Below are 18,968 nucleotides of genomic sequence, written 5' to 3'. Positions count from 1 at the left end.
AGGGGGAGTATGATAATTCATCCCCTTTAAACTAGCTTCCAATAACAGAGGATGTATTCTAGGTAAAAAGGAAAGGCTAAATTCCAAATTAATACCAACAATCTATGAGTGTGTGCTTGTGATTATACTAGGCCCCATAAACATGCTCTATTAAACAGTCTTACAACACACATTAGTACTTCTTATGAAGAAATAAAGTCATCATTCCACAAAACCCACCCTTGTCAATTACTCCTACAAAACAGTCTCACGAGTGACCCTCCCACCGTCGCAGCCGTTTGTGGCGTTGCTCAAGAGCACTCTGATAGAAAAAGACACTCTTCCCGGACGGCCACCTCTGCCGGTTCAAGAACCAACCAGCACAGAGGAGGGGCTTCCTCGGCTTGTAGTACCTCTTCCCAATCCTCGAGTGGGGCCCGCGTTACATGTTGGACTCGTTCAAATCCGACCTTATTTCTAGGATCACCATCCCTAGCCTTTCCATACCGCAAGGGATTAGTTACGCAACCTACCCCCTATCCTTGGCCTATGTTAGTTAACTAAATGAAATTAATTGTTCTTGTTCAATCATTTTATATATAAGTCACTCACTTCCTTAAAAGGCCTTCCACTTATGTTTTTCTATTATTATTATAGATTCAAGCTTCATCCCGTCTTTGGTTTATGTTGTATTGGGGAGTTCAAGAGATTTGGCTGTCGGAACCGTAGCCATTGGATCGTTACTGATGGGAACGATGTTGGGAAGCATTGTGAATGCTAGGAACATCATGACCTCTATCTTCATCTTGCTTTCACTGCCACATTTGTTGCTGGACTTTTTGAAGCTGTCTTAGGCTTTTTCAGATAGATTATCATTTTTATTTTATATAATGTTTGAGTTTTGGATCTGCCACTGTTTGTATATATGGTCTACTATTATTTTCTTAACGGTAGAGTGGATTATAAGGTAATTGTAGCATATGAGAATCGAAGGTTTAATTATTACTATATGACATGCATACATATCAACGTAAGACATACGTGTATTTTAACATCATATAGTTGACATACAAATGTCTTCGTGTTGACATCCATAACGTAGGTTGTCAACATATTATATTCCTACATAATTGTACTACATAAAATCATCTAGTGTATAAAAATGCATGTTAGTGTTTTAGTTTGATATGTGATTTTCTTTTTGAAAAAAAATAAATAAGTAGGTATTGTGTTACGGACTCAATATCCCACATCGATCGTAAGAGCAATCGGTGTGTAGTTTATATATATACTCCTATTAAATGTACTCTCTTCCCTAACATACTAGTCTTTTGAAATGAGTTATCTTGTTTGGTTAGTAACGTATTGTTTGTGGACAGGAAGGAATAGCAGTGGGGAGAAGCTTCGCGATGTTGAAAAATTACTCCCTCCGTCCCATAAAAGATGTCTAACTTTTCTTTTTAGTTTGTCTCATTAAATATGTCACACTTTCATTTTTGGAAAAAGACCCCTCTCACATTAATATAAATATTATATTTTCTCTTTCCACTTAACAAACAAAATAAAATCTCCTAAAATCTCGTGTCGACCCACAAGTGTGACATCTTTTGTGGGCCGGAGAGAGTACGATATTGATGGCAACAAAGAGATGATTGCTTTCGGGATTATGAACATCGCTGGTCGGAATATTATGATTGCTCTTCTTCTTACTTCACTTCAGGTTCCTTATATTTTATTCAATTTGATAACATATATTGAGTCAAGTCCAAATTTGTTAGCGGTCGGGATATTTGAGCTGAATAGCAAAATCAAGATGGTCCAATATATTTTGGGCCTCCTAATCATTACTTAATGATTAATGAAAGTTCGGCCAAATTATATTTTATGTCATATAACTCTAAGATAGATGAGCTATTAGCAAATTGCTAATGCGCTTTGCCTCAAAGAGAGTTTTTACTTAAAATGGAATTTTAATTGGAATTGAAATTGAAATTGGACAGGGGCATTTTCACGGTCGGCAGTGAACTTCAACGTTGGCTGCAGAACTATGGTGCCAAATATAGTGATCATGGCAATAGCCGTGATGATCACGTTATTATTTCCGACTCCTTTGTTCCAATCGTGGTGCTATCTTCCATTATAATTGCTGCCATGCTCGGATTCATCGACTACGACGCTGCAATCCATTTATGGCACGTTGACAAATTTGACTTCCTCGTCTGCGTCACTGCATACATCGGTGTCGTCTTCGCCAACATCGATATTGGACTTGTCCTTGCGGTTAGTATAATAAATCATCTACTACTACATAACTCATTTTACTCACGTCTAATTCTAATTCTAATTCATGCATGCAGATTGGACTATCTATTATGAGAGTAGTATAGTTTGTTGCAAGGCCCAAAACATTAGTTTCGGGTAATATTCCAGATTCAAAGGCTTATAGTGATATTCATCAGTATCAAAATGCAAGTCTTGTTCCTGAGATTCTCATTCTAGAGATCGATTCTCCAATCTACTTGGCTAATCCCAACTACTTGCGACAAAGGTAATAAATTTAATTTTCAACAAATACTATTGTTTGTTGTTAATTCCCATTTTTTGGCAACAGAATTATGAGATGGATTGATGATGAGGAAGACAGATTGAAATCGATAGGAGAAACAAGCTTGCAGTATATTGTACTTGACATGAGTGGTGAGTGTTCAAATTATTACTGGTATATCTAAATAATTAATTACTACTCTCTCCGTCCCGCTTAAGATGACATGTTTTCCTTTTTTGTTTATCCCAACTAAGATGACACATTTCCTTTTTTGGTAACTTTCTCTCTCCAATTAATACACTCAACCACCTTTTCTCACTCCTATTAAAATATTCATCTTTCTTTATCTCTCTACTTTAGTACTTACACCACTTTCTCTCTCTTCAATTAAACACTTTAACCAATAACTCCTAAAATCTCGTGCCGGCTAAGCCATGTGTCATCTTAGCCGGGACGGAGGGAGTAGTATTATTCTAGGGTAGTGATAAAATGCAAACTTATATATTGTACAAACTCAGAACTCCTCGACACAGCTTCAACACAGTTTCAATACAATATCATCATAGTGTAAAATTTCAAGATTTTAATGTCAACACAATATCAACACAGCATCAATCATTGACTATCGTTGAAATTTTGTTGACATTTTTCTGTTGATGCTTTTTTGTGATCTGTTGACATTTTTCAATAGTCTAGAACATAGTTTTGAGTTTGTACAATATTTAGAGTTTTCATTTGATCACGTACCTTTTATTCTATGTATGGGCATTGTTCTAATTGGCAGCCGTTGGGAACATTGATACAAGTGGGATCAGCATGCTGAAGGAGGAAGATGGTTTATTAAATAGGGCTAAAGTTAATTAATGTGTTATACATGAAATTGAAAGAGATGTTAGTAATATTATTGAATTTTGTGTGGATATGACTAGGTGGTGATGGTGAATCCTAGAGCAGAGATGATGAAGAAGCTTAACAAGTCAAAATTCTTGGAAACAATAGGGCAAGAATGGATATTTCTTAGTTCTTACAGTGGTAGAGGCTGTTGGAGCAATCAATTACATGCTTCACACTTGTACCCACCAAATCAATTTTCATGGATCTCACAATGTGTGAAATTAATAACCTATTAATTTTGTTACATAACATGATTATTTGGAGCCAAGTTTTTTTAATTAAGAGTCCTTATCTTTAGTTAGTTGGCTCTCTTTTTTCAACGACGATCCTTTGTCTAGTTAACAAATCTATATTTATCATTTTGAATAAGAATAAGTCTCGTAATCAACAATTTGATTGTGCGTTTTTCTTCAATGTCAACCAAATTAATCATTCTCTAGCAATTTTTATAGAAATCAATACAATTATAGAAATCTATACGTATATAAAAGGAAATTTTTAGTCTTATTTTAAAATATTTATAAATTTTAGGTATAAATTTGAATATTTATAAATTTAGAGTAGACTTTGTGTATTTGCTATCAATAATTAATTTGAATATTAAGTTAACACCGGCTAATTATTCACTACCTTTTAATATGAATAAATGTTAACTACCTTATTTGTATATAATATAGTAGGAGTACGTGATAACGTTTAGGAGATTTTTTTATGAAATTCATTCATCATTTTAACCGTTATTTTTATTTAAATTTTGATAAATGCGATAAGTGAAAAATTTATGAATAAGGTCTTCAATTTTTTATTGGGCTATAAATATATGACATGTGGTACCTTTAATTGTATCCAATCATTTCTAGATTTTTTTTTCTAGATAATAAATTTTATTCTTTGGTTTCATCACGTGATTGAAGTTTATTCTATGGTCTTCTATAAGCGTTATTTGCTAGATTGATTAACTCCCATTGGGCGTGATTTGATATATTTAACTAATTATCATTGTTTATGTAATTGCAGGAACTATATACACTACGTGAGTTGTGGCGTTGGAGACCATTGTTTACGCGTACACTTAAAACCGTTTCATGTAAGTTATGAGATTTGTAGTTTATTTCGAGAATTGAGTTTGACCTGTTCATATTTACTTCATTTCGACTATAGCTCTAAAAATTAAAATAATATACCTTCCGATATAATGAAATTTAACGTCAATTCGTCAGTTGATCGAGACTAAAGAGAAAACAGGGTTAACACGTAGGATGCGGTGGAAGTACATTTCAAAAGAAATGAACAGATGAGTAAGAAGAAAAAGGAGTGACGTTGTGCTTATGTTTGGTTTAATTTATTTATTTAGTTTGTAGCTATGTTTAGACTTGAGTTTAGAGTTTTAACTGTTGAGCTTAGTCTTGAAAATAATTTTCAAGCACTATTATTGTAAGCAATATATTATTTTTTTTCAAAATGTGAGTGAGATTAATTGTTTTGAAATTGTTAATTTGTATTTATGAGGTTTATGACACGTGTGATTCCACTACAAATAACTTTTTCCAAACTTCTTTTATGTCTTGCATATTTAGCTATTCTATCTCTACAATGAACTATTATATCATTATCATCGTATAAACTTTTTTATGTCTTGCATACTTAGTTACTGTATCTTTATATTTTAACGACTTTTAGTAATCATGATTATTATTGTGTGTTAATTTTTTTGATGTGAATGTGTTAGAAAGAATCGATAAAAGGAAATGTGAATAAAATAAATTAAGGATCTTTCCCAAGTTTAGGGAATTGTCGTGAAGAAGAGAAAATCAATTAGGGCAAATCTTTACCTTGTTTAGTTGCTCTTCATCTTATTTAAGAACCGTATATATGCCTTTGTAAAAATATAAGTTGAGTGAATAAAAAAACACACTTTCAACATGGTATCACTCCGACAATGAAGAAAAACCAAACATCGACGATCAAGATTGAGAATGAGTAAGAACGTTACTCTGGCCGTCAAACTCAATGGGGCCAATTACCCTCTCTGGCAAAACCTGATGAGGATAGCCATTGGAGGCAGGAGAGCACTCAGGCATCTCACAGGCATACCAGCACCACCGGAACCAGGGGCGAAGGGCTATACCGAATGGGAAGAAACCGACATGATCGTGTTCTCATGGATAGTCGACAATATCAAAACAGATATTGTCGTTGACTTCGCACACCACCAGACTACACAGGCCCTATGGGAGAGCCTATCCGTTACTTTTGCGAGCACCGCCGATCCGTACCTGTTATATGATTTGGAGGAAAGGGCGAGTAAGATAGTGCAAGGGGAACAAGGACTCGAAACTTACTGGCGTCGTCTTCATGGGATGGATCGAGATAGATCGATGTGAAAATCGACCAATTGACTGTTGCGACAAAGGCGTCGGGCAATTTCGAACGTATATTGGAACAAGACGCCTGTTTAAGTTCCTTACCGGATTGCACGAAAGGTATGACGGAATCCGGCGCGACATCCTCAAGGAACATCCGCTGCCCTCAGCCGAAACCACGTACGGGCAGGTGAAACGAGAAGCTACCTGGCTCAAAATCATGCCGCCGGTAGCAACCTCGGATCCTCTGACCGGCGCAGCTAGCGACGACTCATCATCGGGCGGAGTAGGACTAGGATTCGCAGCCCGGAATCAACCACAACAACGCCTCAATCAACCACCACCACCACGCTCTACCGGACCTAACCGCAGGGGATGATTCAAACCAGATAAATCAAAATTGTGGTGCTCCCATTGCGGTAAACAAAAGCATACCAGAGAGTCATGCTTCCTCCTAGTTGGATTTCCTGAATTGTGGGACGAGAATCAGAAGGCAAAAGCCTGATTAGCAATCGAAATGGATGATGGCGGCGGCGGTGGTTTATTCCCGACAGGAGTGGGCAACCGTGAGGCCACCAACACTCGTGGAAGGACAGGAGATGGTGATTCTCGAAACGGTGGGAGCGGCAGGCGTGGGGAGGTGACGGAGTTGATCGGTGAAGCGGCATTTGCCGAGAGGAAAGGAGGCGCCGTGTATGGAGGTAACGGATTAGGGTGTGGAATCCCTAATCCCCCAATATTCTTACAGAAAGGTCCCTCAATTTTATGTGATACTAAAATAATACCCTCTCACATGCCAGATTTATTATGTGCCCCCTATGGAAATAATTGTGCTCAAATTGACCATAAGCATGCTAAAATTAGTAAATCTGCCCGAAACTTACTTGTAATATCATATGTGTAACATCCCGGATTTTAAAACCCTAATTTTAGAGCCCTAGAATTAATTGTTGATGACGTGGAATCGAGAATGCATTTATTTCATGAGATGATATGGTCAAAATTGAATCTAGGGTTGTGTTGAAAGTTTGAAAAGTCAAACCTATTGATTTAACGATGTGGCATGTGATTTATTTATTTGTGAGATTATGTGGTAAATTAATTATCTAAGGGTGAGTGAGACTATTAGAGAAAATTTCCATAAATACTTGTCACCCAATTCTTGAAATTTTCGAACCCTAGACTCCTTGGAGAGGGAATTCTTATTTTTCCGGATTTAATTTAATTCTTGGGATATTTATCCAAATTAAATCCAAGACCCAATTATTTCCTCATTCTAAAAGAGGAAAAATCGAGCCCCTTTAATTTATTTGTGATTTTCGAAAATCACTCTACTTGGGAAGGAAAGAATTATTTTAATTTTATTTGATTCCTTACTTGATTTCCTTCCATACCTAGAATTTAACTATTCTACCAAATCTTTCCATACTTCAAGAGATCTTGCCATACCCTATTTTAGTTAATATTCCAAAAATTCATGCCTTATTTAAAAGGGCTAGAAATCGCCCCTTACCTTGCTTCACGGAGGATTTTCCTTATTTTTATTTTGCTCCATGATATTTTAGTCTATATGGAAAAATACCAAAACAAAATCTTGGCTTTTTGGAAGGCCATATTTTCGAAAATCTCATGCCTAGTACCCTAATCTATTTTTGTTAATTCTTCTTCCCTACTTCACAATATTTATTTAATTAATTGTGGAGAATGAGATCTTACCAAATATTCTATTTATTTACCAAAGATTTTATTGGGACTCTATAAATAAGAACCAAAACCCCTAACCCTAGCCCCATATTTTCGGCCCCCACCCTCCCATACACTCTCTCAAATTTTCTTCTTCTACTCTCCAATATTTTGCTATCTTTTGGAGAAGAATTGAAGTTTAATCCAAGAACTTTGAAGAATCAAGGCTAATACTTGTTTTCTACCGATCGTTTTTCTCAAAAAGGTATTTTTGTTTAAGAGTTATGCTTGATCTTCTTCTACTTCTTCTTTTTCTTCTTCTAACCGATTAATCGGTCTTCTTGAACCCTCATGCATCTTGGTTGAGTGAAAGAGGGATAAAAAGGGATGTGAGAACGTGTATGTGTGATACTCGTGATATTCTTTTATAACTGCTTAAAACTCGAGTTCACTTGGTAAGAGTGGCATAACTTATAAAATGTTTTGGCAACGAGCTCACTGAGTATTTCAAAATACTCAGCCCTGCATGTGTTTTTCCTTATGTGCAGGTTGAATGATGACGAGCGGTGGCGGGTGTTGAGCAGCTTAATTAATTAATATGGATATGTTGAACTCCAAGTGTAGTTGTGTCTCCATACATAGCTATGTTTTTCTCTTGGTCGTTTTCCGCTGAATTTTGATACACCTTATAATTTGTTTTTGGAATATTGGCATCTTGCCTTCGGTTGAGACCTTAGCCTTTTCTTGTGTTTTCGTCTTGGATATTTCGTCGTACTCTTCAGATGTTTTGACCGTTATTTATGATACCTACCTTGTTCTTTTAAACTTCTAGGTTAAGTTATTGTTTTGCATACTCTGATAATTCTCTCAACTCTTTTGGTCAATACTACTTAAATGAAACCCTAGCCTATGTTTACTTCCTTGGAGTCGGTTTTGGGTAACAGCCACCGCATTTATTGTACCCTAGGAGGGCGGGCTGTTACAGTTGGTATCAGAGCCTCAGTTTCTTTCCGCTCTGGACCCAAGAGTCTTTTCGAACTTTAGGTTGTCTTTATAATCTTTTTGTAAATGAACTAAATGCGAAAGGCTCAACACCGCAACTCGTCTCGTTCAACCGCAAAGAAAGAGGTACTAGATATTTTGTGACTTGTGCTTGAAACTTGATACTTTTGGGAATATTGTGAATAAAAGTGACACTTTCTGAATGATGATCGGAGAACTTGTGAAAAGCATGTTTTATGTGCTAGAAATATTATGAATGCGAAGCGATGCTTCTTGAATGATTTGTTGAATGTTACATGAGAACTTGTGAAAGTTTGTGAAATGCGAATGTGATTTCGTGAGAATATGTCGAGATATTGTTGTGCTTAGACTTGGACTTTTGGAACCTAGCATGTTTGGAACCTAGCATGACTTAGCTATACGATCACAGCGCTTGTACAAACAATAGGAACGCGGAATGACTAGTATAAGGCCGTTAGAGTATGTGGGAATTCGACGAAACGCGGACAGAAAACGCACGAATAGTCGTCTTAAGAACGGGAACCTTGGACGCGACGTTACCCTTGTACCATCACCTTTTGACTTTTTTACACCTTTCGCAGCACCATTTGAGATCACGCACTTTCTCTTCTTTTCCACCTTTTGTGACGGTGCTGACTTGTTCCTTTCCCTTTTTGTAGATGGTCCAACCCTATCACGCTCTTATGCGTCACCGCTACGCCAAGAATAGGAACTTTCCGGTAGAACGCTATAGGGAGCTGGAATGGGACGGAAAACATATCCTCTTGAACTTCGTCACCAATTTCTACGATCATTGGCTGGACGCCTACGCGTACGGAACTACCCATCACGAGGGAATCATGCGACTTATCCATATACTGCCTTCCCCTTGGAGCGAGTGGACCGCTCAAGCCTCGGTATCCTACACTTGGTTTAGCCCTCCCAAATACACGCCTCGAGGAGACTTCGTTGGCCTAATAGGAGTCTTACTTCCGGCCATGTCTGCCGCCGTTGATGGACCTCCACTCCATCCGCCAACGCAGAGGTACTCGCTAGGAGCAGCACGTCGGATGAAGTATCGCGATGATGAGGAGCCGCACGTTGCTCACGTTCCCCGTAGACGGACTCTTAGGATGCGCGTTTCAGCCCCTCGAAAGATCATAAGAGAGGCCGAAGAGATGCTTACTTCGATTCCTTCGCCCCTAAGCGACAAGAAGAAAGACGAGGAGATGTGATCGTTCGAGAGAGGAGAGAGTTCGAACGCGGAGAGTGTCGGAGAGTCGGGAGAACCCGAGGAGGACGAGGGCGGAGATGTCTAGTGCCCGAATAGGAATTTTGTTTTCCCTTTCCCCATGTTTTTGAGTTCTAGAACTTCTATTTACATTGTTATTTTCTTCCGCGATTGAATCGCTCTTTTTCATTCATTGTACCAAGACCTCTTGGGATCACTTTTGAGAATTTATGGGGAATTCGCACCTTTCTTTCCATTATATGGCAATGAAGCCGTCTTCACTCTTTTCTATCCTTATCGCATGAATATACTTGCTCGTTCTATTATCTTCCAAGTGTTTTCCACCTTATGGTGCAACCTTATCATGTTCTCTGTTTTCCTAACGACTGTTTTGTGTGGTCTTTCTTTAGACCCTACTTGTGAATGAGTTAAAAATTTCTTTTCTTCCTTTCAAAATACCCTATCACGACCTTGGGATTTTAAATTAAGTACGCTAACAATTCGAGTGTGATAAATCAGAATGCCGCCTAGACGCAACGTGAGGAACGAGGAACCTACCTCCCAGGCTTCGGTAGAAGAAAGTGTGACGCAACCTAGGCCGCCGTCACCACCTCCACCACCACGAGTAGATAGGGAAGTCGTGAAGCTGTTCCTTGACCAAAAGCCTCCTACCTTCGACGGAATGGGCGAACCTGTGAAAGCCGAAACTTGGATACGAGCCTTAGAGTGCATCTTCCGAACCTTAGTGTGCAACGATGCGGAGAAGATGATCTGCGTGACGCATCAGCTGACCGGATCCGCTGACTTTTGGTGGGATACTAAGTTAACGACCATGCCCCAGGATCGCATAGACGAGATGACTTGGGAGGAATTCAAGACCGAGGTTTACGACAAGTACGTACCCAAGAGCTACCGCAAGGCAAAAGCTGCCGAGTTTCACAACCTTACCCAAGGACGCCTGTCCGTAACCAAGTATGACCGTGCACTTTGTGACATGACCCGCTATGCGCCGGAACAGACCGATACCGATGAGAAGCTGGCTGATAAGTTTCGTGAGGGCCTTAAGCACGAGATTAGAATGGCATTAGCAGTCCGTGGAACCCTTACGTACGCCGAGGCGCTAGCCTTCGCGCTCGATGTTGAGGCAGCAATGCCCAAGGAGAGGAGCGCGGGGAACACTACGCTGGCATTACCCCCGTCACGTCCTAACCATGATAAGAGGAGATGGGAGGAAAGTAGGATTCCCTATGACAACAAGCGATACCGCCCCACTCAGAACAGGCCGCCGTACGGAGGAGGACAGACTTCGTTCAATCCAAGGAGCGACCCCCGTGCCAGACCACCTCAGTGTAACGTTTGCGCCAAGTACCATTTCGGGCAGTGTAGAGGACCGAACTTGAATAGGTGCTTCAACTGCGGAGGGAACGGTCATTTCTCTAGGGAGTGTCCAAGTAGGAACGTAGGAACCGGGCCGAGGCAGAACCAGCAGGGCTTCTGTCAGCAGCCGAGGGCGCCACCTACGGGCTCGGGAGCAAACCAGAATCAACCACTGCGGCTGCAGCAGCCTGTCCGCCCAAGACTTCCCGCCCCGGTTAGAGCGTACACCATTAGTCAGAAGCAACCCGCGATCGAGCAAGGAAAGCCCGAGAGTGGAAACTTAGCAGGTATAGGCGAAATCCTTGATACCCCTATCGTTGTTTTGTTTGACACGAGCGCATCTCATTCGTTCATCTCTGAGTTATGTGTGCATACCTTAAGCTTGCCTACTAGGAAGTCCGAACATAGGATGATGGTGTCCTCACCAGTAGGAGATATGATAGAGATCTCTCGGTTTTGCTTGAACGTAGAAATCGTACTAGGAGAACTTAAGTTAGTTGCTCACGACCTGCGAGTTATGACGATGAGAGACGTTGACGTAGTCTTAGGAATGAATTGGTTAACCGCGAACTTTGCGACGATTAGTTATAATAAGCGACAGATAACCCTACAAACCCCGGGTATGGAACCCGCCGTGTACCACGGAATCTCGATGAACCGACGAATCGCTATAGTCTCCACGTTACAAGCCACCGCCATGTTGAAGAAAGGACGCCCGACCTACCTTGTCTATCTCCACGGAGAAGAGAAGGAGGAAGCGAGGCTTGAAGACGTTGCTGTCGTACGAGACATTCCGGATGTTTTTCCCGAGGAGTTACCTGGACCGCCGCCGGATAGGCAGTTAGAGTTTACGATCGATCTCGAACCTGGAGCCGCCCCCATATCGAAGGCGCCGTACCGCATGGCACCTAAGGAGTTAGAGGAGTTAAAGATTCAGCTGCAAGAGCTCATGGACTTAGGTTTCGTTAGGCCCAGTGTTTCGCCATGGGGCGCACCGGTGCTCTTCGTTAAGTAGAAAGACGGGTCAATGAGAATGTGTATCGACTATAGAGAGTTGAACAAATTGACCCTCAAGAACAAGTACCCTTTGTCGAGGATAGATGACCTGTTCGATCAACTCCGAGGAGCCGGAGTGTTCTCTAAGATGGATCTTGAAGTCCGGATACCACCAGCTGAAAGTGCGAAAGGAGGATATCCCTAAAACCGCATTCCGTACCAGATATGGTCACTATGAGTTCGTTGTGATGTCGTTCGGTCTGACGAACGCCCCAGCCGTGTTTATGGACCTGATGAACCGAGTTTTCCACCCGTACCTAGATACGTTCGTCTTAGTGTTCATAGATGATATTTTAGTCTACTCGAAGGACGAGAAGGAGCACGCGGAACACCTACGAATCGCGCTGGAGACGTTGAGGAAGGAGAAGCTGTACGCCAAATTCAGCAAGTGTGAATTCTGGCTGAAGGAAGTCAACTTTTTAGGACACATCGTGTCAGCAGAAGGAATCCGAGTGGACCCCGCCAAGGTTGAGGCGGTGCAACAATGGAAGTCGCCATCGACACCGAACGAGATTCGGAGTTTCCTGGGTTTGGCAGGATACTACCGAAGGTTCATAGAAGGGTTCTCTAAGATAGCGAGACCGATGACCCAGCAACTCAAGAAGGGAATCAAGGTGAATTGGACGCCGGAGTGTGAAGCGAGCTTTCAACTCTTGAAGGAGAAATTGACCACCGCACCAGTGTTAGCCGTGCCAGAGCTTGGAGTGAATTACGTAGTTTACACCGACGCTTCGAAAGTCGGATTAGAATGCGTGTTGATGCAGAACAATAAGGTGATCGCTTACGCGTCGCGACAGTTGAAACCGCACGAGTTGAACTACCCTACCCACGATTTAGAGTTAGCCGATGTAGTACATGCCCTAAAGATTTGGAGGCACCATCTCTACGGAGTTAGGTGTGAAATCTTTACGGACCATAAGAGTTTGAAGTACTTCTTCGAGCAGAAGGACCTGAACATGCGACAACGGAGATGGCTCGAGCTGGTGAAGGACTACGATTGTGGTATCAACTACCACCCTGGCAAGGCAAACGTAGTAGCAGACGCTTTAAGCCGTAGAGACCATTCGCAACTCGCCGTCTTTCTGACAGCCGAGGAGAGCCTAGTGCGAGAGTTGAGTAAGTTGCAGATAGAAGTAGTTAGAACACCCGATACCGTGAAAGGTCGAATCGTCGCGTTAGTAGTAGAACCTGATCTAAGGACGAGGATCGTTGCAGCACAACATCTAGATGTGAGATTAGAGGAGATTCGAGTCGAAGTGAGAACCGGTGAATCCGGAGGTTTTAGTGAGGCTTCCGATAACGCTCTCACCTTTGAAGGGAGACTGTGCGTGCCGAACGACGAGGGACTTAGGAACGAGATCATGAGCGAAGCGCACGAAACCCCATACACTGCTCACCCCGGGAGCACGAAGATGTACCAGGACCTGAAGAAGTCCTTTTGGTGGAACGGCATGAAGAGAGATGTCGCAGCTTTCGTGGAGCGCTGCTTAGCCTGCCAACAGGGTGAAAGCCTTACACCAACAACCGTACGGGAAGCTACAACCGCTTGAGATACCCGAGTGGAAGTGGGAGCACATCGCTATGGACTTCGTGACTGCGTTGCCGAAAACCCTCAAAGGGAACACCGCGATCTGGGTGATCATCGATCGACTTACCAAGAGTGCACATTTCATACCAATCCCCGTAACCCATGGATCGGATAAGCTAGCTCGGATCTACATCCACGAGATCGTACGATTACATGGAGTCCCAGTGACGATCACGTCTGATCGTGACCCAAAGTTTACCTCGAAATTTTGGATTAGGTTACAACGCGAACTAGGAACACGCTTAAACTTTAGCACCGCTTTTCACCCCCAGTCCGATGGACAATCCGAAAGAACGATACAAACTCTCGAGGATATGCTAAGAGCCGTGGTGCTCGACCGAGGCGGAAGTTGGGAGACCGCACTCCCTTTGATCGAGTTCGCCTACAACAACAGCTTTCAAGCAACGATCGGCATGGCGCCATATGAAGCACTCTATGGGAGAAAGTGTAGATCTCCGCTTTACTTGGGATGAAGTTGGCGAACAAAGAGCGCTTGGACTCGATGCAGTCGAAGAGATGGTCGCAATCGTTCGACAAATCCGCGCGCGAATGAAGAAAGCTCAGGACAGACAGAAGTCGTACGCCGACGTCCGACGGACGGACTTATAGTTCCATGCTGGTGATAAAGTTTTCCTCAAAGTATCCCCGTCGAAAGGGATAGCGCGTTTTGGAGTCAAGGGCAAACTGAAGCCACGTTTTATAGGGCCGTACGAAATTCTAGAAGGAGTAGGACCCGTAGCTTATCATTTAGCGCTGCCGCCCAGCCTTGGGAACATGCACAACGTTTTTCTTGTGTCGCAGTTGCGAAAATACGTGTTCGATCCGAAGCATGTGATTCGTTACGAGGATATTGCTGTAAGCCCGGATCTGAGCTACGAGGAACAACCCCAGATAATCTTAGACCGAAAGGTCCAAACCTTGAGAAATAAAATCACTGCCTTCGTGAAAATTCAATGGAGAAACCACGTGCCCGAGGAAGCCACGTGGGAGCGTGAGGATGAGATGATAAACCTATACCCGTTGTTTTGTGCCATATAGAAAAGTGGTCATTGGAAGTTTTGAATTACTTTATATATAATACACATTCAATTCAATTATATGAAATATGTTTATGTGATGGTTGATTTCTAAAGTTGTCTAATTTTATTTTTTGGGATCGTACATTTAAATTGTATTACACGTTTAGAAAATATAGTTATATCTGACTTTAACTAATTAATTTAAAATATGAATGTATTGTGATGAAATTAAATCTATCCGTGCATCGCGCGGGTGTGATACTAGTAAATAAAAAAGGTCGAGATAGCTTGCGAATTTTCTCTTCTGCTTCCTCTTTCTCCCACACCGTATCCTTCTTCATCCTGTCCCTCCAGGTAGGGGCGGATGCAAAAATAAACTTTTATAAGAGTTATGTTTTTCAAATTTTATTTTGAAGTATATTATTTTTGTTGTAATTTAGATGGTTGGTAGGGGCTTATTCATAACAATTTGCATAAAATATAACTAAATTTATAAATGTTATCAAAGGAAAAAAAAATTTAAAAATTAGTTTATTAGGGGCTTAAGCTCCTAGAGGACTCCTTTTGTGTCCGGCCATGCCTCCAGGATGAGCCACATAAATTCAGTTGCAATTCTCTAAGTCATCGCGCATAGGAATGTTTATGTTAAAATTTAAGAACGCAATTGTTGATTGTAGTAATAAAATGAAGATTTTCATCCTGTACCAAAAAACTTAGAAAAAAATATATATTTACGATATTAAAATTAATTTCTACACATTTTATATTTATGAAAAGTCAATTTTTATTGATATATATTGATAGAAAAAATATACAGGTGCAGACCAACGCAAATTCTGGGTACACCGGATCTCTCTACAAGATTGGACTCACACCCGAACCTCTATCCCTCCCCCGTAATGTATGGAGCCAAACCAAACTTTTGAAATCGCCAAATTCTATCCATAATAAAATTATAACAATAAACTAGTAAATATATGCATCATATTAGTAATAAATAACACAAGTTACTAGCATATTTTTGTTTAGTTAATAGAAGTACTACAAATATTTGTATATAAAGTATATAAATTTTAGATTTGTTGTGATTTTATCAGTATATTAAAATAGTATTTAGTTTTGTGGAATCTTAATAGCCCAAATTAAATAATGAAATTGAAACAATAGTCCCCGCTTCAAAAAAATGCATGCCAAAACAAAAATAAAATACTCAAAAAACGAAATTCCGTTGCCGGGAATCGAACCCGGGTCTCCTGGGTGAAAGCCAGATATCCTAACCGCTGGACGACAACGGATCGTTGTTAGCTCAGTAATACATAAGTTTTCTTATTACCATTGCCAATGCTGTTATCTGATTTTTTCATCCGAACTTGATGATATATGGTTGGCAAAATATGAAATATCTGGGTCAGTTAATTTATTCTTTTAGGTGAGTTAATTTATTCTTTCTTTGTGTTGTAATGAAGTACTTAATCATAAAAAAAAAAAAAAAATCTAGCAACACTATAAAAGTTAAAAAAGAACAACCAATAAATTTTCTAATACAATTAAGGATGTTAATTTGTGTTTCAAATTATACCATCAAAACAATTTAACAAATGCCATCATTCTTGGTGTCTCAGCTGAAATTAGGGGACGCAAATAAATGGGTATAGAAAAGTAAAAGATTAAGACAATTTGTCATTAACTTATACGCAAATCTTTTTATATCCTAAATTATACTAGTAGTTATTTATCAAAATTTTCCAACATAAATAATTGATCTCTACTTCATATCCTTTAAAGATAAGTTTTTTTTAGTACAATCATGGAAACGATAGATCCAATAGCCAATCGTTATATTTGAAGCGTAACTAAACTTTCAATAATTACATATCAATTGTACACTTCTTTCCCAGTCTCCAACAAGCATTAAGCAAAAAATTGAATGCTTAATTAAGAATAATCACAACTGTAATGCTCCTTGTAATCATAGTTTATTAGTATGATTATTACTTATTAGGACAAAACCCATAATTGTTGGTGAAAGGTCTTCTTCATGCCATTATGTGTGAGAACTTTTTCTAAGGGCTTCCCACTTTCTTGACACAGTGACACTGCATGCCCCAATTGGCTGTTTTATGTCTGGACCTAACCAAAAGAATCAAATTAAACAAAACATGAGAGAGGGAGGAAGGGTCAATGTCATGACAGCAAGTATTGGTTTGGTTGGGTGTTGCATATTTGTATATGATATATTTAGCTTTATAGATTGGAGTTGAGTATGTTGCTATATTCATAGTGAGTCTAGAGAGTTGCTTTTTTGGACAACATTGGATGTGGGAAATGGCATGAATCTGACAAATGGCATTCCATGTATGAAAAGAAGTTTGTCTTCATTGGGGTAAGGGATAAAACACTTAAAGAGGAAACTGCAGAAGGTATCCATGGTACCTAGATCATTGTTACCAGCTTGCATCATATGTATATTTTGGGGGTTCGCCTATTTTGGAGGTTGAGGTCACATGAGTTTGTTCAATTTTTGCCCTACCAGTACTAGGGTTAAAGAAAAATGTGGGTTCCGAATTAAAATTTGCCTATCATATGAAATTTGTAGTAATTGAATACGAATCTCTTAAAAGAGTTTAAGATCAAGAAACTATTTAGGAAGTGTAAAGTATCTTGAGAAAGCAGAATTAGGTAAGACATTCAAATAGACAAGCCTTCGTTTAAAAATGTGGTTCTACAGACCATTTATAAATTGCACATCTTGAATAAACTAAAAATGAAAGGTGAACATCTTGAATGGGACAAAGGGAGTACTCCTTCTGTCCCAATTAAATTGAGTCGTATTCATTTTTGGGATGTCCCAACTAAGTTGAGTCATTTCATTTTGGACAAAAACAAAATATCTAATCACTCTTACTTTACTCGATACCTACTTTCCTCTCTCTTTATCTTTCCTATTTTATTCTTTTCTTCTACTTTTCAACACAATTTCTTAATCTCCGTGTCCAAAAGTTGTGACTCAACTTAGTTGAGACAGAGGGAGTACTATTCAAATTTGACAAAGTTAGCGTTTAATTGGCACTACCCTTGATTAGTGTTATAATCCTCCTAGTTAATGTTAATGTTAATGTTAATGTTAGAATCTAGTGTTTAAATTAATTCAAAAATAATTGAGGTGATATTCCTCATAATTAATGTATTCTCTGTCCCAAATTACTTGAGTCATTTATCTTTTTGGCTAAAAACAAAACATCTAATCACACCTACTTTATTCTTTCTTTTATCTCTCTTCCTTGTTACTTTATTTAATTCACTAAACACAACTTTCTTAACTCTCGTATCGAAAAGCAACGTCTCAAATAAAGAGGATAAGGAGAATAATAAAATTATACAGTAAAGTCAAGTGTGATAAGATTGAAGAGACAAATTCAATCTGAATGCATGGAAGTTGTTGAAAGAATAAATTTGAGAAATGCTTGAAGGGACATTTTAGAGATTGTACTCACATGCTCTACTAATTTATAAATAATTTTTAGTACTAAGACTCCTATTTAATTATAACACCGAGTTTTAAGAAATGTTAAGAAGAATGAATAAGTAAATAGAATAGGAGTCTTATTTATATATGAAGTATTAGTTTATAACAAAATGTGAGTGAAATAAGTTAGTGAAATGTGGGATATACTTATTATTTATGGTAAAGTGAAATAAAATTTTTAATGTGGGACAAACCGAAATGACAAAATGTCCGAAACATATTTTAGTGGAGGAATCAATGATATTTAAGTGATGAGTAAGGAACACTTTTACTTGGGGGTGGGTGGATCCACCCCACCGACCTCAGTGTATAGCACATAGTTTTGTAAATTTGATTTTTATTTTTGGTCGATTGATTACATCCAAACATAAGAAAAATTTAATCGTCCCACGTAACTATGGCCAGAGAGAGAGAAAGGCGAGGGGGAAATGCACTATGTTTGCAAAGAGGATTTAGATCATTAGTTTTGTATCGAGTGATACACGTCGAGTATGATACAGAATTATTTTATATTTTTATATGCTTGCATGTCTAAAGCATTTCCGGTTTGACACGACATTTTCTATAATTTTATTTTGTATCTTGAATGGAAAAAGAACCAAGTAAAAGTGAAAATAAAATAGATTTAATGATGTTTTCATTTTTATAAATGTGTCAGATAGAGTGAAATATCTGAAAAAAAATATCACTTAGAGTGGAATAAAG

General features: G+C 39.3%; 1 protein-coding gene and 1 non-coding gene across 2 annotated transcripts; one reads left to right on the top strand and one right to left on the bottom strand.

Moving 5' to 3' along the window:
- The first annotated feature begins 51 nt into the window (after window positions 1-51).
- On the top strand, window positions 52-3,637 carry LOC125189910 (sulfate transporter 3.1). The gene is given in 17 exon segments (XM_048087130.1): window positions 52-62; window positions 199-307; window positions 309-501; window positions 504-530; window positions 637-756; window positions 759-845; window positions 1,338-1,341; window positions 1,343-1,410; window positions 1,602-1,669; window positions 1,672-1,699; window positions 1,980-2,090; window positions 2,093-2,259; window positions 2,337-2,527; window positions 2,591-2,676; window positions 3,309-3,379; window positions 3,454-3,546; window positions 3,548-3,637. Coding segments are annotated over 17 exon segments (1,524 nt in total).
- A 12,323-nt stretch (window positions 3,638-15,960) lies between these two features.
- Window positions 15,961-16,032, bottom strand: TRNAE-UUC. The gene has a single exon. It is a non-coding gene; the product is annotated as a tRNA-Glu (tRNA).
- Window positions 16,033-18,968: the final 2,936 nt, after the last annotated feature.

Source organism: Salvia hispanica, chromosome 5, assembly GCF_023119035.1.
Source record: "Salvia hispanica cultivar TCC Black 2014 chromosome 5, UniMelb_Shisp_WGS_1.0, whole genome shotgun sequence".
In the NCBI taxonomy this organism is placed as follows: domain Eukaryota; kingdom Viridiplantae; phylum Streptophyta; class Magnoliopsida; order Lamiales; family Lamiaceae; genus Salvia; species Salvia hispanica.
This window is presented reverse-complemented; position numbering and strand designations above follow the sequence as displayed.